This window comes from Lactuca saligna, chromosome 2, assembly GCF_052625555.1.
Source record: "Lactuca saligna cultivar CGN05327 chromosome 2, ASM5262555v1, whole genome shotgun sequence".
Lineage (NCBI taxonomy): Eukaryota > Viridiplantae > Streptophyta > Magnoliopsida > Asterales > Asteraceae > Lactuca > Lactuca saligna.
The window spans coordinates 7,996,159-8,022,432 of record NC_136418.1 but is presented as its reverse complement, the minus strand read 5'-3'; the positions used below and the strand labels follow the sequence as shown (position 1 = coordinate 8,022,432).

The 26,274-nt window shown below is 34.1% G+C and overlaps 1 protein-coding gene across 1 annotated transcript; it reads left to right on the top strand.

Annotated features, from left to right (window-relative positions):
• The first annotated feature begins 14,960 nt into the window (after positions 1-14,960).
• On the top strand, positions 14,961-25,958 carry ATSBT5.2 (Subtilisin-like serine endopeptidase family protein). The gene is made up of 9 exons (XM_078979029.1): positions 14,961-15,162; positions 16,119-16,369; positions 16,897-17,008; positions 17,806-18,310; positions 19,157-19,263; positions 19,352-19,594; positions 20,581-20,695; positions 23,208-23,418; positions 25,236-25,958. Exons 1-9 carry the CDS (start codon positions 14,999-15,001, stop codon positions 25,781-25,783), a joined length of 2,256 nt encoding a protein of 751 aa, XP_078835155.1. The 5' UTR covers positions 14,961-14,998; the 3' UTR covers positions 25,784-25,958.
• Positions 25,959-26,274: the final 316 nt, after the last annotated feature.

The following is a 26,274-nucleotide window of genomic DNA, read 5'->3' as shown; positions in this document are numbered from 1 at the left end:
CCGGTAGAGGTTTTCAGTATCGCGACTTCGATAATACGAAGCCCCCTACTTTCGATGGAGTTCAGGATCCGATCGTTGCAATGCGATGGTTGTCGGATGTGGAGGGATGTTTCTTCACATGTTCATGCCCTGCTGATCAGAGGGTGAGGTGCGATCTGAACCTGTTGAGGCTCGGGGCGAAGGATTAGTGGAGGTTAACTACGGGGTCTTATTCTGATGCGCAGCGGGCTGCGGTTACATGGGATCAGTTCTGGGAGATTTTCAACACTCGTTATGTTCCACGAGTTGAGAGAGAGAGAGAGAGAGAGAGAGAGGTTGGCTCAGGAGTTCCTGGAACTGAAGCAGGATACAGAGTCAGTGATGGAGATCACCAGGATGTTCACTAAGAGGGCGATGTTTTGCCCGGAGTTTGCTTCAGAGCAGGCTCAGATGTCCCGATATCTGAGTATGCTCAAGAGGGACATCAAGCAGTTTGTGTCCACGCAGAGATGTGATACCTTGTTAGAGTTGTAGGAGGCGGCCATGCGGCGTGAGTTGGAGATTGAGTTGCAGTTGAGAGAGCAGAGGCAGGCTCTGGCGCAGTCGCAGCCGGCGCCGAAACGATCCAAGACCGTTGATTCTAGGTTGGGAGATCAGAGCAGCCGCACTTGTGGAAAGTGCAGGAAGTGTCACACCGGAGTTTGTAGGTCCGGTGGTGTGTGCCGCAAGTGTGGGAGAAAGGGGCATTATGCGAGGGATTGCCATCAGTCATCCCCAGTTCAGGATGTGAGGATTTGTTATCAGTGCCATCAGGTTGGTCGCATGAGGGCCAACTGCCCACAACTTACTGCCGATCCGGTGCAGGCTCCAACACCGGCCACTTTGAGGATTACGGGTGGAGGTCAGGGTGGAGCAGAGCCCCCGAAGGCTCACGGACGTGCTTTTCAGCTTATAGCAGAGGAGGTCAGGGCAGAGCCGGATACATCTGCGAGTATGTTTCCTTCTTGATATCTTGTTATCTTATGGTTGTTATGGAGTATTTTATATCTTCTAGTCTCGTTCGCATGATTCATGGTATGGTATTCGTTCGTCTTTTCGTCGGGTTTATCGTATGATCGAGGGTTTTGGTATTGGGAGTCTTAGTTGGTTATTATCCATAGGAATTGTTGGTGGGGAATTAGGCTTTTTGGTCTGCGTGTCGCGTATAGCATTTGCAATTTGAGGAGTACTTAGCTGAGGGTCGAACTCCCTTAGAGTACGAGATATGCGCGGTCGGAACGTGACTTTGTGGAAGTTGCTTGTTTCAGGATCAGTTAATGGGTAAGAGGAGTATGTTGAGTAGGAATGATTGATTATGCCGGTTCAGTCACTGATGGTTTGTAGTTAGTGCTCTAAGTGGGGAGAATTGGAAAATTCTCAGGAGGATCGACAACATGAGAGGTCAATTAGCTATGTGGGTTTCAGCAGTGCTTCAGTCAGCCAAGAGCGTGGGCTGGTATGAGTAAGTGGCAGACGAGTGGGGCTGGATACAGACCAAGGTTGGGCCTAGGGTTAGGCCGGGATTTGAGTATAAAGAATGGAGTTAAAGTTCGGAACCCCAAGAGGGCTAGAACAGTATGTACGGGAGAGATTCCCGGAAGGAATGGTTCTGGGTGACGTAAGACGGTTTGAGCGGTCCGGACAGACTGAAGGCCTGTGGGCGTACCAGCCAGGCTGAAGGCTCGGGGAACGGTCCAGACAAACTGAAGGCCAGGAGGGAGGTCCAGATATGCTGAAGGTTCCGAGAGTGGTCCAGATAGGCTGAAGGCCTGGTAAGGCGATCCAATCATGCTGAAGACTCTGTATATGTTAGTGGATCGGTATGAGGAGAATGAGGAAAATTGTCACCAGGGGATGATAATTGATATGGTCTGGCCCCAAGTATTGATCATGTTAGTGGAAAGCAATGCACGGACCCGAGAGTCCTTGCGAACAGATTCAGGGTATATGGAAGTTCGAGAATTGCAGTTGCTCTACATGGATAATGTAGAGTGAAGTGTAGCTCAGTGGCACGTGCATGTGCGGTAAGGGTTGTTGAGTGGATTTCTTGGAAAGGAAAGGAATGTAGCTCCAGAAGGAGCGTAGGTACTTCAAAAGAGGAGGAATTGGATTATCGACAGTGCTTCAGCTATTGGTAGTAAGTATTGGGATTGTACCAGTGGTATGGAAGCACATCCGGGTTGGGTGTCTGTTGAGGTTGCGGAAGGATTTCCGGTAGTGTAGAAACAGAGGAGTTCGGAAGGGATGCAAGGAGGGAGCCTTGGATATTCCAATATGATTGTGATCAGGAAGTTCTATATGTAGCGGTAATTCATCATGGAGATGTTTGAAGGTATCGTCAGTGTGTCGGGTTTTCCAGCCCGAGGATGTTAGAGCAGGTTCAACATGCGTATGTGACTGCAGGGGAGAGCTCATATGAGTTGCTCAGGAGATGAAGGATATGCCATCCTGTCAGCTCGGAAAGAAACGAGTTGGTTTCGGAAAGGAAAGCAAGATGAGTCCCATAAGTGAATTCGATAGAGGATATGCCAGTCGAGGAAAGGGGTAGCAGCTTGGTACCAGGTTAGGACCCGGTGGTTCAGGGTGATATCTAGCTTGGTAAGGGTCAAGTGATTGTTGTGATTTGGGGTGATGAAAGTGTCATCAGGTGATCATTGGTTAATGAAGGTTGTTATCAGAGAAAGAAGCAAGTGGCCGACATGAATCAATTGTCGTAACTCTGGGAGGGAAGAGTTGGACTTTATAGAGGTCCGAGGTTGGAGCTGCGTGATCTTATCTCTTCAGTCAGCAGTTGTGAGGTGAGTTATCCTCACTATATCGACATGGTCTAACTGATGGGTTTTGAGCATTCTAACACTTCCTAAGTGTACATGCAACCCTAATAACCTTGGATCTATGTTTGTCTAATTTGTCATGCAAAGTTGATTTCCAAGGTTATATTCCTATCTAGCATACATGGGGAACAATTTTAACATAATGTATAGATAGAATAACTTACCTTGTTGTTGCTTGTGTTCCTTGAAACCTTGTGAGCCTAGCACCCCAAGTGTGATGCCTCAAATGCTTCACACAACACCAAATGCTCTTGGAAGAACTTATGAGAGAATACTCACTTCACAAAATCGGCCAAGCCCTCTATATTCTTAGTGTAACCGATTTGGGAGGAGATCATGTTACTTATATAGTGTTGACACATCTAGGGTTAAACCCTAAAGTGTCATGACTCTTCATTTCCATGATCCATGGGTTTGTAACTCCCATGGAGCATCCATGGAGCATCCTATGGGTGGAACCCAACTTGATGATCCATGGAGCCTTTTAGCCCACTATACAAGATATGGATGATTTACTTAATCAACCCATATATTTAATTAGTTATCTTTTGATCACTTAATTAATTCTAAATTAATTCTTGATCAAACTAATCAAATAATATTATTAATATATTAGAACTTATAATATATTAATAATCTCCAAGCGTTATTTCTCTCATTTAGTCTATCCAATTGCATGGTGCCATGCAACCCAAATGGACCATGCCGGGTCGGGTCAAGTACATACCAGAAATAGTTATGGACTTAGACACCTTATCCAACAGTCTCCCACTTGGATAAGTCTAGTAACTATTACTGCAAGTATGACTTCAGGAACCGATCGGCAATCGTAGCTCTTTACAAGGTTTCTCGAAACTTGAGAAGATGATGGTACGCCATTTAAGATAAGTGATCATATAATCCTCTGTTCTAGATATCAGTCGGACAAATACATGGAACAATGTCTTACTTATTGTCCAACATTTGTTTCCCGATTTCCGATTTGTTTGACAAAGAACTTTATTGAACACATCAATTTAGTTCTGACCGGGCCCGGTACATAGGTCAAAACAAAATCATCGAGGGGCCCAGATATCAGCTTCTAATCCAAGAAGGAACAGATAAACTTCGACTCATATGTTTGTTCTACTACTTATTGAATTACACACAAGAGCACGATTTTATAACATCGAGTTACCAATGCGTTTTTCGTACAATCAATGCATAACCAACTCGTAAGTAACAAATCATATCTCTAGGTTTAAAGACTTATATGATATTACCGTCTCACGATCACTCGAGATAGAATTCCATGAAGTGATTCCAGTGAGCGTGGGTTGAATCCAATGCTCAGAACTTATGAGCACTCATGATTGTTGTAGCCTTGTCCCAGACCTCTACAACCAACCATGACAGTCTTGATTCATACCTACTTCCGACATATGACCGACTGTGGAGGTTTGAATAATATGTTATACCAAACAAAATTATTCTGGAAGTCAAAACATGCAAAAGAAATATAGTAAACGATCGACAAGAGATAGCAACACTTTACTCATAAATAAAACACTTTTATTCATCATCAAATGTCAATTACACTTTACAAATTTCAAGATTATCTAACTACTAAATCTAATATCATCCTTCAGCCCTATGCTCCGAGCATGCTGGAGATGCTTAACCCGAGTCAGTCCCTTCGTGAGGGGATCTGCCGGATTCTCATCTGATGATACCCTCTTTGCCACGAGGAGTCCTTCTTCGATCCGATGTCTGATGAAATGGTATTTTCTGTCGATGTGTCTGGATCTCCCGTGATCCCTTGGTTCCTTGGCTAAGGCAACAACACTTTCACTATCACAGAAAATTTCCATCGGCTCTTTAATAGCTGGTACAACTCCAAGGTCTCCAATGAAGTTCCTCAGCCATAACGCCTCCTTTGCCGCTTCGCTAGCTGCAATATACTCTGATTCACAAGTAGAATCTGCTACTGTCTCTTGCTTGGAACTCTTCCAAGAAATTGCTCCTCCATTTAGGGTAAAGACCCAGCCCGACTGAGAGCGGAAGTTATCCCTATCAGTCTGGAAGCTAGCATCACTATACCCTACAACTCTCAAGTCATCACTCCCACCGAGGGTAAGGACCCAGTCCTTAGTCCTTCGTAGGTACTTGAGAATATTCTTTACCGCAGTCCAGTGTGCCTTGCCAGGGTTCCCCTGAAACCTGCTAACCATGGTCAAGGCAAAGGCTACATCAGGTCGAGTACACGTCATAGCATACATGATCGAACCTACAGCCGAAGCATAAGGTACTCGACTCATTTCTGCTATCTCAGCCTCAGTGCTAGCGCTTTGTGTCTTACTCAACTTGGCGCTACTCTGGATGGGTAACTCTCCTTTCTTGGAGTCTTGCATTCTGAATCTCTTCAGAATCTTCTCCAAGTAGGTACTTTGACTAAGTCCAATTAGTCTTTTACTCCAATCTCTCAAGATTCTTATCCCCAAAATATAGGCAGCTTCACCAAGGTCCTTCATAGCGAAACACTTTCCAAGCCAGGACTTTACTTCCTGCAGGGTTGGAATGTCGTTTCCTATGAGTAGTATGTCATCCACATACAATACCAAAAAGCTAACTATACTCCCACTAGCCTTGACATATACACAAGATTCATCTTCACTCCTAGAAAAGCCAAATTCCTTGACCTTTTCATCAAAGCAAAGATTCCATCTGCGAGGTGCTTGCTTTAATCCATAAATGGATTTCTCAAGCTTACACACTCTATTAGGGTACTCGTTACTGACAAAACCCTCTGGCTGACTCATGTAAACATCTTCAGCCAACTTTCCATTAAGGAAAGCGGTTTTGACATCCATTTGCCAAATTTCATAGTCATGAAATGCGGCTATGGCTAACAGAACCCGAATAGACTTAATCTTGGCTACCGGAGAAAAGGTCTCATCATAGTCCACTCCAGGAATTTGAGAGAAACCCTTTGCAACCAGTCTAGCCTTATAAGTGTGTACTTTACCATCCATGTCGGTCTTCTTCTTGAAGACCCATTTGCACCCTACAGTCTTTCGACCTGGTACATTCTCAACCAAGTTCCAAACTTGATTGTCATACATGGATTGTATCTCGCTATCCATAGCCTCTTTCCATTTAGCAGACTCGGGGCCCGCCATGGCTTCCTCGTAGCTGTTAGGGTCATCTTGACTTACTAGTGTCTCATCACTAATAAGTGTCTCACCTTCTGCAGTAATATGGAATCCATAGTAATGCTCAGGTGCACTCCTAACTCTCGTGGAACGCCTCAGAGGTACAGATTCGTCAATTGGATCAACAGGAGTTTCCTCCTCAAGTTGAGGGCTAGAGTTTGAAGTTCCTTCACCACTTGACTCTTGAATTTCTTCGAGATCAACTTGCCTCCCACTGTCTCCTTGGCTTATAAACTCTCTTTCTCGAAAGACTCCTCTTCTTGCTACAAAGACCACATTGTCACTAGGTCTGTAGAAGAGGTAACCAAAGGATTGTTGTGGGTAGCCGATGAAAATACACCTCTCGCTTCGGGGTTCGAGCTTATCATGAGTCTCGCGTCTCACGAAAGCCTCGCATCCCCAAATCTTGATGTGGTCTAGTTTAGGTACTTTACCAGTCCACATCTCGTGAGGAGTTTTGGCAACTTTCTTTGTAGGGACTAGATTGAGGATATGGGCGGCAGTCTCTAAGGCATACCCCCAGAATGAGATTGGTAGCGAAGCGCGACTCATCATGGAACGAACCATGTTCAACAAGGTTCGATTACGCCTCTCAGCCACACCATTCAACTGCGGTGTCCTGGGAGGTGTCAATTGTGAGACAATCCCACATTCCTTTAGATAGTCGAGGAACTCTGAACTAAGATACTCACCACCTCGATCGGATCGAAGCATCTTAACGTTCCTGCCCAATTGATTCTCGACTTCCTGTTTAAATTCCTTAAACTTCTCGAAAGTCTCTGACTTATGCTTGATTAAGTAGACATATCCATATCTACTGTAATCATCAGTAAAAGTCAAATAATAACGATTAGCATCTCTTGTGGCATGTTTGAATGGTCCACACACATCCGTGTGTATAAGGTCCAACAAACCTTCAGCCCTTTCACACGAGCCTGTGAAGGGTGACTTTGTCATTTTTCCAAGTAAGCATGATTCACAACTATCATTTGACTTTAGGTCAAATGACTCCAAGACTCCATCCTTTTGGAGTTGGCCTATGCGTTTCTTGCTTATATGTCCAAGACGACAATGCCATAATGATGCTTTATCCAAGTTATTATTATTAGTAGAATCAATACACAAAACATTATTTCCTAAGTTATCTACAATAGATACAGCTTCATACACACCATCACAAGGTAATGCTTTAAAATAAAGAACATTATTAAAGAAAGCATTAATCGAACCAACTTCATTATCAAACGAAAAGGTGAAACCTTGTTTGTACAATGCATGAAAGGAAATAATATTTCTTGCCATTTCTGGCGAATAACAACATTTATTCAAATCTAAATTTAACCCACTACTTAGCGATAAAGTATAAACTCCAATCTTGGTGACAGGTGTAACTTTCCTATTCCCCATGATTAAGTTTATTCTTCCTTGCTCCACATTCTCACTTCTTCCTAGTCCCTGCAAGTCACAACAAATATGAATACCGCAACCTGTATCAAGGACCCAAGATTTCGAATGGGGTGAGTTATTAGAAATGATAGTGTAAATACCTGCATGGTTGGGTTTGACTTTCCCATCCTTCACATCTTGCTGGTACTTTGGGCAGTTCCGCTTCCAATGAGCTTTTTCATGGCAATAGAAGCATTCAGCCTCTTTTGGGTCAGAAGAAGGAGTAATGAAACCTTTCTTGGTTCCACTTGAAGAGGAGCCATCAAGGGTCCGAGCCTTGGTACCCTTCGAAGATCTCTTTCTCTTCCTCCCTCGACTTTGCCCGATTGCCAAGACCGGAGTTGAGTCTGGAGTAGGAGTGATAGCAACCGACTTCCCCTTAAGACCTGTTTCTGCGGTCTTGAGAAGTCCCTGAAGTTTGCTGAGGGTGACCTCTTCCTTGTTCATGTGATATGTCATGCAGAATTGATCATAGCACGATGGTAAGGAGTGCAAAATGATATCTATTGCAAGCTCCTCAGGGAAGTTCACATTGAGCTTCAGCAAACGATCCACATACCTTTGCATTTTCTGCATGTGGCTCGTGACGGACTCTCCGTCCTTCATCATGGTTGTTATCATGGAGCAGATGACTTCGTACCTCTCTTGTCGTGCACTTTGATGGTATCTTTCCATCAAATCTTGGTGCATTTCATAAGGGTAGAAGTCTTCATAAGACTTTTGGAGTTCAGCTGTCATGGTGGCTAACATGATGCAAGCCACCTTGGTTGCATCTCTTTCATGAGTATGAAAGTCAGCGATCTCCTGGGGAGTTGCAGTGGACTCGTCAATTTCCTTAAGCTCCTTGTCAAGGACATATTCTTTGTCCTCGTAGCGGGTAATCATCCTGATGTTTCTGATCCACTTATTGAAGTTGGATCCATCAAAGGTGACTTTCCCACATAGACTCATAAGAGTAAAGGAGCCATTAGGATTCGAGCCAGAAGCATTAGTTGAAGACATCTGAAAAAGAAGAACAAGTTTAGTTTAGATTTAAGAGAGTCCTTAATAAAACACCCAAATGTAATATTAAGGCTAGGATCCAATCACAATATAATATAACTTAGAAGAGGTATGCCGTAATCTAAGCTATACCATATTTGAAAGGTAGGTGAATGACGATTCACCAATTTCCACCACGAAAACCGAAATATTTAAATATTTAGTTTTTATTGGTTTTAGAAATTCCTAGATTCTTTGAGATCCAATGAACTTTTCAAAGGCATGTTTCAATCTCGGGAGTGCCCTCCAGGTTTTGTGACTGGGATGCCGAGGATCACAAAACGAGGTGTGAAGTAACCATGCAAATCACTTGGTACCCTTAAAGTTTATCACTCAATCGATGTGCCGGTAAACCACACACGCTCCACCGATACTATAATAAACCTTAAGTCACCCTTTACCTACCTTGTTAAGTCCAAGTTAGTGTGCCGGTTAACCACACACGCTCCACCAACGACTCAGACAAAGTGTAAAGTGTAATTTCATGGATTAGCACCTTATTCACATTTTTTTCCTAAAGTAACTAAGATTGGGAATTTAATAAAACGTTTAGTTACTTTATTATATTCATCATACTTTGAATGAGAATTTATAAGTCCTTGTCTTACCCGTTCGGCTAACGACCCTCCACCAGTCAAGCAATCGGTGGGTGAGAATATTCACCCATTAAGTCACCATTTTATAGGCAACAACCTTATACCCACCTTATAGACCGGCTTCGTGAATGAGGCGTACTAGCGGTAAGACGACTTTATTCTTATACATATATATATATATATATATATATATATATATATATATATATATATATATATATATATATATAATTATTAAATTATCATAATATAAGTATAAGGGTTGAATTTTAACTTTTTAAAATTCTAGGGGTTGGAACTAAAGTTTTAACTTAACTTTACTTGTTCCAAAACTTGAGGGCAAGTTTTGTAACTTTCAAAACTTTTCATTTCTTGTAACTTATGAGTTTAATAGAGTCATAAAATGAAGACTCTTCATTTTTTATAACTCTTGTGTTTTCTTAATGGTTTTAACTCAAGTGTGACTCTTGGTTTTTCCATAACTTAAGGATAAGTTATGGACTCCATTAAAACACATTATGATCAAGAATTAAACTACCAAATAGGTTACAAATAATTCCTATGATCATCTAAAACATCATAAGAACAAGAACATGAATATGAACACAATAAAAAATTACATAAAACTTTGTAATTTTTGATAACTAGTTGTTGTAAATGAATTAGCAAGACATTACACCACCAAAAACAAGTTTACATTTACTAAAACAGTTTAGGGTAATGTTTCTAATTCATTTTCCAGCAACTGAATCGAAATTCTGCACTCATTCGACCCTACTCGCCGAGTGCATGAACATGACTCGCCGAGTTGGTTGAAGATACACATGGACTCGACGAGTCCCCCCTATAGACTCGACGAGTCCATTCGCAGACAGCAAATTTCCGATTCTGTTTTCAACTTTTAAGCACAAATAAGAACAAACAAGCCTAGGCTCTGATACCACTGATGGGTTTTGAGCATTCTAACACTTCCTAAGTGTACATGCAACCCTAATAACCTTGGATCTATGTTTGTCTAATTTGTCATGCAAAGTTGATTTCCAAGGTTATATTCCTATCTAGCATACATGGGGAACAATTTTAACATAATGTATAGATAGAATAACTTACCTTGTTGTTGCTTGTGTTCCTTGAAACCTTGTGAGCCTAGCACCCCAAGTGTGATGCCTCAAATGCTTCACACAACACCAAATACTCTTGGAAGAACTTATGAGAGAATACTCACTTCACAAAATCGGCCAAGCCCTCTATATTCTTAGTGTAACCGATTTGGGAGGAGATCATGTTACTTATATAGTGTTGACACATCTAGGGTTAAACCCTAAAGTGTCATGACTCTTCATTTCCATGATCCATGGGTTTGTAACTCCCATGGAGCATCCATGGAGCATCCTATGGGTGGAACCCAACTTGATGATCCATGGAGCCTTTTAGCCCACTATACAAGATATGGATGATTTACTTAATCAACCCATATATTTAATTAGTTATCTTTTGATCACTTAATTAATTCTAAATTAATTCTTGATCAAACTAATCAAATAATATTATTAATATATTAGAACTTATAATATATTAATAATCTCCAAGCGTTATTTCTCTCATTTAGTCTATCCAATTGCATGGTGCCATGCAACCCAAATGGACCATGCCGGGTCGGGTCAAGTACATACCAGAAATAGTTATGGACTTAGATACCTTATCCAACACTAACGCACCAAGGCCGACCCTTTATCGGATGGAAATCCGGGTAGTTGTTATGTTATTGCTTTGCTATATGTTTGCATCCTCGTAGTTAGGATGGTTTATGTTAGAGACCTGGTTAAGGTCGGAATCCTGGTATATAGGATGATGCTATGTTAGTGACCGGTTAGATCGGTATCCTGGTTAGAGTGTGATGTGTATGTGATCTGCTAGATCGGTTGATTAGTGATGAATTGCTATATGATTATATGTTTATGTGTACATGGTTGATTGACTGGGGTTGGGTTGAGGTGGGTCCTGCTTTGTGCTGTAGGGCGGACCGGATATCCCGAAGGCCCAGCGAGCGGTCCGGATAGGCTGTAGGCCCTACGAAGGCGGACCAGACATGTCGAGGCTCGAAGAGTAGACCAGGCCGATTGAAGGCCCCGTGCGGGCGGACCAGTCATATTGTAAACTCAGAGAGTGGACCAGGTGGGTTGAAGGCCCGGTGCGGGCGGACTAACCATACTGCAGACTCGATGTATATGGTTAGACTCGGAGGGTGGACCAGGTGGACTGAAGGCCCGGTATGGCGGATCAGTCACGCAGTAGCCCCGAAGTGCATGGCTGTTCTCTTTATGATATGATATGTTATGAGTATGGTATATGTGGTTGGTATTTTGGGGGTAACTCACTAAGTTTTCGGGCTTACAGTTCTTATTGTATTGTTTCAGGTACTTCAGGAGATCGTGGCAAGGCGAAGACATGATCGTACGGCTCCTCATGTTTTATGTATTTATGATGTGGTTCTGGGAAATACTCTGATAATAAATGAATTGAAAACCTTTTTGTAATGAATTAATGAATATGAGTTGTTTTTGAAAAGTTTAAATTGGTTAAAAAATTTTGGATGTTACACTTGTGAGGTCATTGTTGTAAGCCAAACATGTAATGTCATATTTATAATAAAAACAGAGGTGTAACAAAAATGTTTGAGTAAATTACCTATAGTTTGGGATAATTTGTGCATTTGGTCTTTAACTTGATTTTTTTAACTCGGAAGGTCCATACTGTTATTTTTTGGTACGTGTTTGGTCTCTACTGTTTGTTTTTGTTACGCATTTGGTCACTGTTTTACCTATACAAATTATTATTTAAATAGGAAAAAATGATCGGGTAGTTAAGATAATGTGAGAGGTTGGGGGTATGTTTATTTAAATAAGTAAAAAAATCAAGAGCAAAATAATTTTTTTAAGGTAAAATAGGGAACAAACATGTAACAAAAACAAACAGTAGGAACCTTCGGAATTAAAAAAATAAATTAAAAACCAAACATACAAATTATCCTAAATCATAAGGACCATTGCTGTAATGTACTCTCAGCTCAAAAAACCACTACAGTGATTTTAAAAGTACAAATATATAGTAACCTGTTTTTGGACATGCTGGCAATCCCAACCCAGTAATTTTACAAGACTTAAAATTTTTAGTTCGTTTAATTAAATGTATTGACTTGTGTAACTTGTTTGTTTAAATAGGTTGTGTATATAGGTAATGGTTTGGACTTTTCAATTTGATTTCAACCGGTTAATTTGTTCAAAACTTTTAAATATTTTTGTATTTATGTATATTTAGTATCACTTTTTAATATTTTATTTAGATTTTACTTAAAATAGTAGGTTACAGTTTTATGATAGACAAATACAAACGAAAATTAGTACACTTTAAGTATTATCATATACAATCATATATTTGTTATAATTAATTATTAAGATTAACTTTATATCTTTTATAGAAAAAATGAATTCCCAACATGAAGAGCTTTTTTAATGCCAACACGACCTAGGAGATGGAAGACCAACATGAAAATCATAAAGTAACTTAAAGAAATAAGGAATTAAACATTTGCAATGTTTTATGGTTGTTAATACTTTATTTATGTTTGTACGATGGTCATCTAAACTTATAGTTGTATTATTTTTAAAACATAAATAATTATTGGATTTTTTAAGTTTTATGTATTTTAGATGAAGGATTATTTGATTTTTGAGGGGTTTTCTTTTGGAAATTTAAATAAGTAAACCCGGGTTCAATCTATTCGGTTGAGAAAACAATAAACATGTAATCCCGATTTTAACCCATTTACTAAATAACTTGTGTTGAGTTGAAAATTCTCAGAATGTTTATTTAAAAAAGTAGGATTAGACAGAAAATTGTTAAGAAAGTTTTAATATTTTCAGAAAAATTACATTTTATTCATAAATTTCTTTTTGAATATAAAGTCTCGATTATTTCATTTTGATTTTGGCTTAAATTAACATTATTTTTTTCTATTAACTGAAAATGATATATTATCGTGTTTTTACAAATAAATATGAATTTTACGTTTAAAAAAATATTTAGATTTTTCTAACAATTTATCATATTCAACCTCTTTAACTAAACATGGTAACACATTACAATCCAAACCAATTTATTGCCCTAATTAGTCGATCGGTTTCGATGACTATAATGCCACAATGGTCTTTACAGATGCAATCGGTTTTGGTCAAACATGTTTTCCAGAATCTATTCTTTTTCGGTTTTCAAATTTTTGATCAAAACTGATTCTTTTGCTCACCTCTATAACGGGTGTTGGACTAATAATAAAAACCTTCTTTTACGGATTATTTTAGTTATCTAGAACCCCACAACTTGTTTTGGTTTAACAGAAATTATAATCCCACGAAACATTCATGCTGAGCAAATCCGAAACAAAAGATGACAACAAATTAAACAAATTGTATGATAAATAATCTTATGTTGGCACGTCATTTCACAATATAAGCTTTGTAATTCACGTGGTTTTGAGATACAAACGTCTATGCTTTTACATTTTACATTCCATGTAAAGAACATCGATGAATTAGTTGCATCAAGTACAATGATTATAAAAGCAAAATAATACCAAAAATAGTGATTATTAAAGTTATCAAAAGATAATAAACTCTTTTCTTTGTACGATATAAATATTATATTAAAAAGAGCAAAACATATATTGCTTTGTCTATAATGTCTACACAAGACTCTAACGTGAAGAAAACAAAAGGACTGTTACAAATTACCATCATATTTCTTTCGCCTAACCTTAACGTTAATGGAAGTGTACTGTGGCCAACGTATAAACTGATTGTTACAAATCCTTCATTTTTACACTTGTATCTCGTGTTGTCTTCGATGGTTATATATTTAACCACAAAATTCTTTTTTCGTGAAACAACTTTTTAACGGCTTTACAAAGCTAAATTATTTTTCAAGACTTATATTATAAGTTATTTATAACAAAACAAGGGGCCTTATTATCAAAAATTAGTTTCTATTTTGGGTAACCGAATTTCTGACTATTATAACTTTATAACATATGCACTTGAGCATTTGGGCAAATTATATGAAAAATATAATAAATCCATAGTTGAGACTTATATGTGTTCGACTTAACTGAGTTTTTGATGTTGCAAATACATGACCAAATAAAATACAATAATTTTGCAGTGCTGCAAGTAGTTAATCCGAGTTGAATAAGATAACTTGCAACTAGCAAGTAGTTAACCAATGTTTTTTTATTTGAACTTGTTTTTCCTTTAAATATGGTTTATTGGTTTAATCACAGACAAAATATGATTAAATTGACATCAAGAATTTAAGACAAAATGAGGCACCACATGAAATATAAAGCTAGTGTGTCCATGGACAAACACACACACGTAAATTCGTCCATGGTATAATAGAACCTACATACAAAACTAACACTAACATCTAAGAGACTATATCATAAGATTTTAACCACATAGAATTTCTATTTCAACCATGCTCCTTATTTAAATAGATACTTTTAAAAAAATGTTTATTTATGATAACAAATTTCCTAAAATAGAAATTAACAAAAAAACGTTTTGTTTTAATGCACATAGTCACATACGTTCTTATGTATCTTATCCAAAAACTTTTTTAATACCAATAAAATAAGTCATAATGGTTAATACATAGTGGTTTTTACAGTTCAACCCATTATACGTCCACTTCAATTTCTCCATCCTTAGTGCTTCACTTTTTTCCCCATCATTCTCTATAAGTCTCTAACCACATATTTTTTCTATATATACGTATATATGTGTGTTTGTCACATAGAAACACTTCTTAAGGCAAAAGCATGAAAAGTCTTTATGTTTTGTGCAGCTTCATCTTTTTAATATATTTGTTTAGAGATATTAAGGCAGATGAAGAAGGAAATAATGATGTTTATATCGTATATATGGGTGCTGCTACTACCTCAAGGGACAACCATGATATACTTCTCACTTCCCTTGTAAAAAGGTAACACAATCAACACACACACTTCTATTCTTTTTCATTGGGTTTTATTTAGGTTAAATGCAAGAAACAACAATATAGTTTTATTGATTTGTTTATTGTAGCATCCTACGTTTATTTCTTCATGTTACAACGTTGTACCTTTGAAAAATTACACAATTATAGCAAATGTCATATGACATGATAGTGTTCTAATAATAAGAATTTTAAAATTTAATGCTATACGAATAGATTTTTCAAAGTACTAAGAAAATAATTAGGAGTACAATGTTATAATACAAAGAAATGAAGTTAGGTAGCGGATAATTTTCAAATAATACTAGCACTTCATTTTGAATAGAGCTAAATGCAAGAAAAAGTATCCTACTTTTGATTGTTTATGTACTATAGCATCCTAATTTAATTTCTTTCTTATAACAGTTTTTTTCTACTTAAAAAATTGTATTTAAAAAATCTACCAAAGTATAGGCCTATATTTGCAAAGTTTTTTTATTTTTTATTTTTATATAATTTGAAGAATCTACCTGATTATAACAGTGAAAATTGTTTTATATCACTGTTATAATTAGAGGGATTTTTTCAAATAACAGAAAGAAATGGAAGTAGAATACTAACTCAATTTCTTGAAGTTAACCTAAATATATTTACAAATGTTACACTACATATATAATAATATAAGTGTTTTTTGAACAAAACAATTTAGGGTTTTAATCATTTAAATACACTTTTTCCGACTTCTGACGCATTTTGGTTTTTAACTAAGTTTTACTTTTACCCATTTGGACCCATTGAAGAACATACATAACATAAAAATCTACCCATATTTACATAAATGAGTTGAAATTGCCATCTAAAAGGTTCCATAAAAATGAAAAAGTTAAATAGTTAAAACAGATAATATATACTTTTGTGTTGATTTCTTGGATGAATTAATGAAAGTTACCCTTCTTTTGAGCCAGTAAAAGGGATGCAGTCTTGCATAATTACCAAAACAGCTTCTTGGGATTTGCGGCTCGTTTAACCGATAAAGAGGCAAAAGAGATGGCAGAAAAGCCAGGGGTAGTTTCGGTATTTCCAGATCCAGTCCTCCAACTTCACACAACACGTTCATGGGATTTCCTTAAATACCAAATGGGAGTCGAGACTGATTTTAAAACAACCAAAAGTTCAAACGCACCTTCAGATCTCATCATAGGTGTTTTAGACACAGGTAGTTACACAAAACTTAGAGTAAATTACACGAGTGGTCCCTATGGTTTGGAGTAATTTTTACGTTTGATTCTTAACTCGGAAGATCCCTACAATTTGTTTTTTTTATGCGCTTTGTCCCTATTTTACCTAAAATACTATTTTGTCATTGATTTTTTAATTTATTTAAATAAGATGGAGTAAGTAAGGTAAGGTGAGGTGAAAGTGAGGTTAGGGGTGTGGTTATTTAAATAAATTAAAAAATCAAAAACAAAATAATCTTTTTAGGTAAGACAGAGACTAAGCACGCAATAAAAACAAATAGTAAAAACATTCCGAATTAAAAAAAGAAGTTAGAAACCAAACGTTTAAATTATTCCAAACCATAGGGGAGATTTGTGTAATATACTCCAAAACTTATTATTACAACAAATATATTAAAGTACCCTTATTACTATTATTATCATAATCACCATTATTATTGATTATTTTATTATTATTATTATTATTATTATTATTATTATTATTATTATTAAATAAATGAATCAGGTATTTGGCCGGAGGTAGAGAGTTTCAATGATGAAGGTTTTGGACCAATTCCATCAAAATGGAAAGGAACTTGCATGAGCGGGAGGGACTTCACAAGTTCAAACTGTAATAGGTACCTCAAAACTTCCTTTTTAACATTTTACAATTGTTTATTTTTGACATAATGCAGAACAATTGAATAAAGATAGCGAGTAAAATGAAACTTTGTCATTTTGTCTTAGCATTTTACATATTTGCGCACATTTATTTTTGCCTTCCACTCCTCAAATGTGTTCTCATTCTTCTCAAATATCTTTTAAACATCATTTATCTGGAGACAACAACAACTAATCGGTAAAATGAGAACACAAAAGGTGAAGAATAATACCATTTTTTAAAACTAATTATTTTTAGTGTGTATACATGGATGCCACTACCATAACACAAACTTTAAGTGGATGCACTATAATAATATTTTATTTTTTTTATGAATTTATTGGGCTAAATGCAAGAAATAACAAAAAAAAAATTCATTTATATATGCATATGATCATAATTTTTTTTTTTTTCCTATTAAGGCATTACAACCTACCTACACAAATAATCTACACAACTTTAGGAGTGAATTTGTTTTGTATTTAAATGTAATTGGGTAGAAATCAAGTAATCAACAACTTACTTTCATTTACATGTATTCATTATAACAACCTACTTTAATATTTTTGTATTACATACTTATACTTCAAGTTTTTTTTTATTCTTATCAAGGCATTAAAGTCTCCAAAACTTACCCAATTATAACATTGTATTTCCAATTTCTTTTTCTTATTAATCTACTTTAAAAATCCTACCTAATTGCATATCGCTTGCAAAGAATTTTCAAAGTAAAATGTTATAACAACAATACCTGAGTCACAAATATGGTGTCAGGAAAGTAATCGGAGCAAGGTATTACAGAACAATCGGCGATTACAACACCCCAAGAGACATGAACGGCCATGGGACCCACGTGGCCTCAACAGCCGCTGGAAACACCGTCTCCAACGCTTCTTACTACGGGCTCGCCATGGGCTCCGCCAAAGGTGGTTTTCCCGGCGCAAGGGTGGCAGCGTATCGTGTATGTGGGGCTCGAGGGTGCCTTGGATCGGTTATATTGAAGGCATTTGATGATGCGATTGAAGATGGTGTGGATGTGTTGTCACTATCGCTTGGTTCTTCGGCGGGATTTGGGCCAAATTTTCATAGAGATCCGATTGCGATTGGATCGTTTCATGCGGTGGAAAAGGGGATTATGGTGGTTTGTTCGGCGGGGAATGATGGGCCGAATCGGGAATCAGTGGTTAATATTGCGCCATGGATACTTACGGTGGCGGCGACTTCGATTGATCGGGATTTTCAGGCGGATATTATTTTAGGTGATAAAACGGTGGTAAAGGTAATCATGGAAAGAGGGATTTTGTTTTTTGTTTTTTGTTTTTTTGTTTTGTAACAAATTAAAGAGAAATATATATATATATATATATATATATATATATATATATATATATATATATATATATATATATATATATATATATATATATATATATATATTCTGGTTTAGAAAAAACAATTCTAAATTATTGTGGTAAAAGAAATCATTGAAAAAATTATTGCGATTGATTTCTTGAAGCAAATTTTAAAAAATAAGCAGTTAGAAAATTATTTATTCGGTAAAAAAATTATTGTGGTAAAGTTAAAAGTATCCCTTAATTATTGTTATTGTTTTCCAAATTTTTGGGTTTTTCATTTGAAAGAAATTATTGTGATTGTTTTCCATTAACAAATTATAAAAAACAATTAAAAAATTAGTTTTCTCGTTTTACAGATGTTTTAAAAAAAAAATCTAAATTATTGTGGTAAAGGTAATCCTGAAAGAAGTTTCTTTATAATTTTTTGGCATTTCATTTGAAAAAACCATTGGGATTGTTTTCTTATAAATTTTCAGTTTTAAAGATGGCTTATTAGAAAATCTAAATTATTGTGTAAACATAATCACTGAAAGAATTGTTTTTGTTTCTTTTTTTCATAAAATTACTGTGAGTTTTTTTTTTTTTTTTTTAAATCAAATTAAAAACAATCAATTAGAAAATTATTTTCTGGTTTTAAATATGGTTTTGGAAAATTTTCTAAATTTTAATGGTTAGATGATAGATCATAAAAACATATTACTGTCAAGGGTTAAACCTGAACTATGAACTTAATTTGAAGGACTAATACATAATTTTCTCTTAAATTCAAGGGTGGAGGCATAAACTTCGCACAAATCAATAAATCTCCAGTACACCGGTTACTTTATGGAAGATCGGCCAAAAGAAATTTTAGCATGTATGACGAAGTTGATGCGAGGTAATTCTATTAACAAAATTTTAAAGTAAAATTTCATTTTTTACACTTTAAGTTTGATTAATTCATTTATGACACCTGAGTTTTTCAGAAACTGCATACCACGTGCATTAGATGTGAACAAAGTAAAAGGAAACATTGTTCTTTGTGAGCACAGAGACGGAATATACACAGTGAAACAAAAACTACGTCGTATTAAACGACTTGGTGCACTTGGGATGATTCTTGTTAGTAATAATGCAAGAGGGGTGGCTACCTCTTCTGGATCATTTCCAATGGCTACGGTTGATCGAAATGCTGGGAGTAAAATTATATCCTACGTTAAAACCAGAAGGTAAATATTAAACCGAATTATTGCAACCATATTGTTTATCATGTGTGTTAATGTATGTTTGATACTATGAAATTGAATTTTAAAGGAAGATAATAAACAACATAACGAGATGAATACAATAATGGAATTGATCATTATGTAAACTAGTAAAGAACCCGCTACGCCGCTGTTGGGGTAATATGAGAAAATTGACAAACTTTAAAATATATGTGATGAAAGTGTAAATCGCCATAAATAAGGGAGAAAGTCGATAACCCCTGAAATTAGATACCAAAAATGTACAACAACCAAAAGAATGGACACCGGTGGAGAAAATAAAAAAATGTTGTTAAAGTTGGGAAAATATGATGGCAAAAGTCTAAAAGCAATTTTTTATGTTTTTTTATATTAAAATGTAAAAGTTTTGACTGAAACTACAAAAAATATCAAAGTCATTAAAAATTTATAGCAAAAACATCAAAATGTAAAACCTTATTTGTAAGGACGAAAAGTGTTAAAGTCGCTAAACATTTGTGGCAAAAACCTAAAAACATAAAAACTTAATCAAAACATAAAAATATAAAAATTTTCACTTCAATGATGAAAAGTGTTAAATTAACCAAAAATTTATGGCAAAAACCTAAAACCGCAAAAGTTACTATTCACAATGTCCTTTTATATATATATATATATATATATATATATATATATATATATATATATATATATATATATATATATATATATATATATATATATATATATATATATATATAATGAGATGAAACTGATTAAAATAACAAAATAGGAGTGGCTTCCTCCATTCCATTTGTATACGATTAGTGGGTAGTAAAAAAAAGCTACCATAATTGGATTAAAAAAACCAAAGAAACATAAAAGCGACTATATTGATTTTATTTTTTCGTACTAAAATTCATCACTGACTAATTTGAGGTGACCTTAAAAAAAAAAAAAAAAAAAAGACTAATTTGAGGGAACATGTGAAGGAAACCGGTGGCAACAATTCTACCAAGTGTATCAATGACAGGATATAAACCAGCTCCAGTAGTCGCTTACTTCTCAGCTAGAGGTCCTTCATTTGCTACAAAAGCTATACTCAAGGCAAGGTCACTTTATCTTATGAAAATTTAGTGTTATTGTTATACATATGAATAGTTTTATTATTATTAGGGTTATATAATAAATGGGTAACAAACTATTTGTAATGTCTAAAAACAATATTTTTCTTAAAAAAAAAAATACTACAGCAGTTGAAGAGTTAATTTGTGAACAAACAATGAAGATTTGAAGGTGCTTACCTTCTAATAAAACTACTTTTAAAAACAATAATGTTTGCTAAAAAAACTAATATTCCGTTACTTATTTATAACATTAACATCTATTTTATCAAATAGATCGTTACTTATTTATAACATTAACCATTAATGCATAAATTTAAAGGAAAACCGCATAAAGTTCCATATGTATTGTTTTTAAAATCGATTTGATCCTTATATTTATTTTTTTATTTAATTAACTTTCAAAAATCATAAATTATTTTTAATTTGGTCAACATGTTATTTATTTAAAAAAAATTATACTTTTGGCCTACATTTTAAATTTTATTACAAATTTGATATAATATTTACATTTTTGGCCCGAAATTCAACTTTTTTTTATTTTTTATTTTTTATTTTTTATAAATTCATCCTAAAGTTTGTTTTTTACATTTTTTTTCAAAATTTTGTTTCAAATGTGCTATTTTGTTGTATAAAACCATATTTAAACAAAAAAACACATTTTCACGTATAACACATTATTTTTTCTATATAAAAACGTTTTTTTAAAAACATTTTCGTACACAAAATACATATATAAAAACCATTTAAAAAATATTTTTGTATGCAAAATACCTATTTATAAAAATAGTTTTTTTATTCTAAATACTTGTTTATAAAAATGTAGTTATGTAAAATTATATGAAATATACTTACTTATGTAAAAACCGTTATTATACCCATATATAAAAACATATTTTTATACAAATATGTTTTCATAGTAAATGTATTTGTATATATTTATATATATAAACACATGTTTGTAAAAAAATAATGTTTTTTAGAAATATGCTATTTTATATATATATATATATATATATATATATATACACACACACAAACACGTATTTATACAAAAATGTTTTTATTATAAAAAATATGAACCACGTATTATATAAAATATATACAAACACATATTATATATATATATATATATATATATATATATATATATATATATATATATATATATATATATAGTTATTTCATAGTAAACATATTTATATATATTTATGTATATAAACACATTTGTATAGAAACACGTTTTTATGCATAAATGTATACAAATCCGTTTACTATGAGATATATGTTTATATAAAAACATATTTCCATACATTTTTTTAATAAAAAAATGTTTGTGTCAAATCGTATTTGTATAAATACATTTGTGTATGCATTTTTTATATAATAAAAAGTGTTTGTCTAAAACGTGTTTGTATATATAAATGTGTTTGTATACAGGCACGGATCTTCATTAGGAAAAGGGGGGCTTGGCCCTTTTTTTTTTTTTTTTTTTTTTTTTTTTTTTTTTTTTTTCTCGAACTAGTTCCTTTACTTTTAAAATTTTTCCATATTAGATCTTAAACTAAAAAAATTGATTGTGGCCCCCCTATTCTTCACTTTTTCTAGGTATTTTACTTTCGGCCCCCCAACTCGAATGTTCAAGCTCCGTCACTGTTTGTATACATAAATATATAAAAATATGTTTGCTATGAAATAGATGTGTATATACATTTTTTATAAAAGCATATTTGTATATAATTATGTATTTATATGCACACCAAAAAATTTTATGTACTTAATAACTACCTATTTTATAAAAGTTTTTTAAAGTAGATATAGGTATAATAACATATTTTAAATAAGTGTTTTTGTAAAAGATTTTTAAATAGCTATTTTGCATAAAAAAAAGTTTTTATATAGGCATTCTGCATACCAAAATGTTAAAAAAAAAAGTTTAATATAGAAAAAAAACGTTTTAAACGTGAAAATATGTTTTTTAGATAAATATGACTTTATACAAAAAAAAAAAAAACAGAAACAAAATTTTGAAAAGAAAAAAGATTTAAAAAAGAAAATTTATGATGAGTTTGTAAAAAAAATGAAATCTAGGCAAAAAAATTTAAATTTTTAACCAAATTTGTAATAAAATTTAATATGTAGGCAAAAAGTATAATTTTTGAAAGTTGGATGACCTATTGACCGGATAAATTAAATACAATTCCCAGGTTTTGGGATTTAAATGAATAAAAAAAACTATGACTAAATCGATTATGATGTAATAACATAAAGATTTTTATTCAGTTTCCCCAAATTTAATATAAAATGTCGAAAGTTTTTTTTTTTTTTTTCCTAAGTTTGTGAGTTTGGCAAATGAGACCCCTAAATTATAGGTTAGTTTTCATATTCCAGCATCATGTTCGGATTTAGTATTTCAATCTTGATTGAATAATGCATGCTTCCTTAATAAATTTACATACTAATTAAAAGAGTTTCACGGCTGTATTACCTTGCAGCCTGATGTTGCAGCACCAGGTGTCGCGATTCTTGCTTCATGGCCAGTGAAAGATTCAGTAGCAACACTCAATGGAAAGAATCCTCCACAATTTTATATAATTTCAGGAACTTCAATGGCTTGCCCACATATTTCTGGCCTTACAGCAATGATCAAATCTCAAAATCCCAATTGGAGTCCATCTGCAATCAAATCAGCAATCATGACAACAGGTTATTGTAAAAAATTAATAAGAATAGTTTACACAGATAAATATATTTCAATTGTCACGATAAATGAAAGAGATAATAAAAAAAAATGACCGGTCCAAACGTATATGGGGCCCGGGACGAAAAAAAAAGGCGCCTTAAAGAAAAATATAGTAAAGATTCAAAAAATATTATTTATTCTTCACTATAAATGCATTCAATTAGCAATAAAAAGCAAGCCAAATTGTTTATTTTTTGAGTTAGAACCAACTTTAGGTCCTAAAAATCATATTAGTAATAATTTTATTTTTTATATATATATATATACTACATAGCCCAATAATTTTGAACCCCCTAGAGTCGTGGGCCCTGGGCAGTTGCCCGGGTTGCCCACCGTCTGGACCGGCTCTAGGTTTAAAAAATTGACCACCTATTTTACCAATACCACAAAAAAGGACCAATTCTACGAAACTATTTTTTGAGTAATAATTAGTGAAATCGTCCCTGTGGTTTGGTCAAAATTGCACGTTTGGTCCCTAACTTTTTTTTTGCACTCGGATCGTCCCTGTGGATTTATTTTGTTGCGTTTTCCGTCCCTATGGTTTGATTTTCTTGCATTTTTCGTCCCTTACACACATAAAATTAGGGACCAAAAATGCAACTTTTACCAAACCATAGGGACGAAAAACGCAACAAAAGCAAACCATAGAGACGATTCGAGTGCAAAAAAAAGTTTGGAACCAAACGTGCAATTTTGACCAAACCACAGGGACAATTTCAGTAATTTACTCTTTTTTTTTTTGAATGATCCACACCACAAAATAACCTTCAAATATCTTTCAAAAAAGGAAATCATATTATTCAATTGTAAATACGAACTTTTTAAAATTGTGAAATATAAACAACTTCACAAAAAAATAAAAAAATTAAGGGTTTTTTTTTTTTTTAATCCCCAATTAAGTCATGTGTGGATATAATAGTTGAATAGTTGATCAATGGCGGGTTTTATGATGTGCGTTGTTTTTCTTTTCTAAACTGAATGAACCATCTGAACGAGGATTAACAATAATTTTACCCTCACATTTCAACAAACAATGTTTACAATATTTCATCATTTAGAAAATGATGCTTGATTACATTAAGATAGGTTTCAGTTTTATTATGTCCATATTATAAGCTTAACTAATTAAGCCCGTTCAGTAAAAAGAAACAAACCTTAATTTTTTTTTTGTAGCATTTTGTAGTAAAAAGTAATTTCGCAACTTTTTTCAAATTTCGAAAAGGGTTTTATGCGAAAAAATTTCATTATTTTGGGAAATTTTTTAATAAAGTCCTAAAAAGTTTTTTTTAACAAAAAAATCTCATTATTTTGACAAAATCACATAATCTGTCATGTCATGTTCAAATAGAAAAAATGATTTTTTCGTTAATTTGGATAAAATGTTAAATAAATAAGATTTTTCTATCAAAAAAAACCTTTTCACATTTTATTAAAATTTTCCTAAAATAATAAGATTTTTCTACATATAACCATTTTGAAATCTGACTTTTCTATCATTTGGTGGTTAGTTTTGTTATTATCCTATAAATGAAAACAATGTGAATAAGCTAAAGTATATGAATATATTCATAGAAAAAAAAGAAAAACTTTTTTTCTAGTTTTTTGTGCCCTTTGTCAGCAAAAAGTAATTTTGCAACGGAACAAAGTTTGGAATTTGCAAAATTACTGGTTATTTTGTGTTATTGGTAAAAAAAAAAATGATAATTTTTGTGAATATCCCACAAATGAATTTTATGGATATAAATTGCTATTTCTCACATGTAACGCTTTTCAATTGCAGCAAGTCAAACAAACAACATAAAGAAGCCAATAACAACAAACTTCGGTTCAATTGCTACACCATATGATTTCGGTGCAGGAGAGGTTGCATCAAGCCCATTACAACCAGGGCTTATTTACGAAACTGAAATAATTGATTATCTACATTTCTTATGCAACATCGGCTATTCTATCTCTAGAATTGAACGCATTTCCTCTACACTTCCTCCGGATTTTTCATGCCCCTCAAACTCAAATTATAACTCAGTGTCTAATATGAACTACCCATCAATAGCGGTTTCTAATTTTAATGGGAAAGAAAGAAGAGTAACTAGAACTGTTACAAATGTTGATGGTGATGACACGAGTTACACTGTTTCAGTGGAAGCACCAAAAGGATTGAAGGTTCAAGTTTCACCGAGTACATTAGAATTTACAAAAAATAATAAAAAACAATCGTATGAAGTGACCTTTAAATCCAATGGTAAATTGGGTGAAGATAGTTTTGGGGCGATTACATGGTCAAACGGAAAGTATAGAGTGAGGAGTCCATTTGTTGTGAGCAAGTAAAAGTAAAACACAATTCTGCGGAAGTTATAGTTTTCATGTAGTAGCATAGATAAAAAAAAAATGACCTACGGGCTTTTCCTATAATAAATGTGAGTTCCTTGTATTGGTTATTGCAAATTGTAATACACTTTATCTTGTGAAGTAAATGTGGTACACCACTTTTTTATTGATATAACTTGTTTAGCCTTTTTAGCTTTCAACTATCTTAATTTATGTTCAATGTGTAACAAAAATAAGTTAATATGCTAGTAACGTGTAACGTACAAGTAAAATAACTTGCTACCGTCGCTTTATGAATTGAAAGAAAGAAACTTGATCAACAAAATGAAAGAACACTAAGTTTGTTCTAGAAAACGATAGAAAAATAAGTATTTTAAGAGGAATATTATATATTTTTTTATATGTTCTAGGCATATAATCGGCATCTCACAAAAATTAACTTCGAAATCATGCCTAAACTATTTAATTGAAAATTCAAATAAGCTAAATGC

Excerpts from the sequence above, each read along its gene's own strand:
- ATSBT5.2 (XM_078979029.1), top strand. The coding sequence starts at position 14,999 with ATGAAAAGTCTTTATGTTTTGTGCAGCTTCATCTTTTTAATATATTTG. Across the intron at positions 15,163-16,118 it reads CTCACTTCCCTTGTAAAAAG|TAAAAGGGATGCAGTCTTGC; the intron begins GTAACACAATCA and ends CTTTTGAGCCAG. Across the intron at positions 19,264-19,351 it reads TATGACGAAGTTGATGCGAG|AAACTGCATACCACGTGCAT; the intron begins GTAATTCTATTA and ends TGAGTTTTTCAG.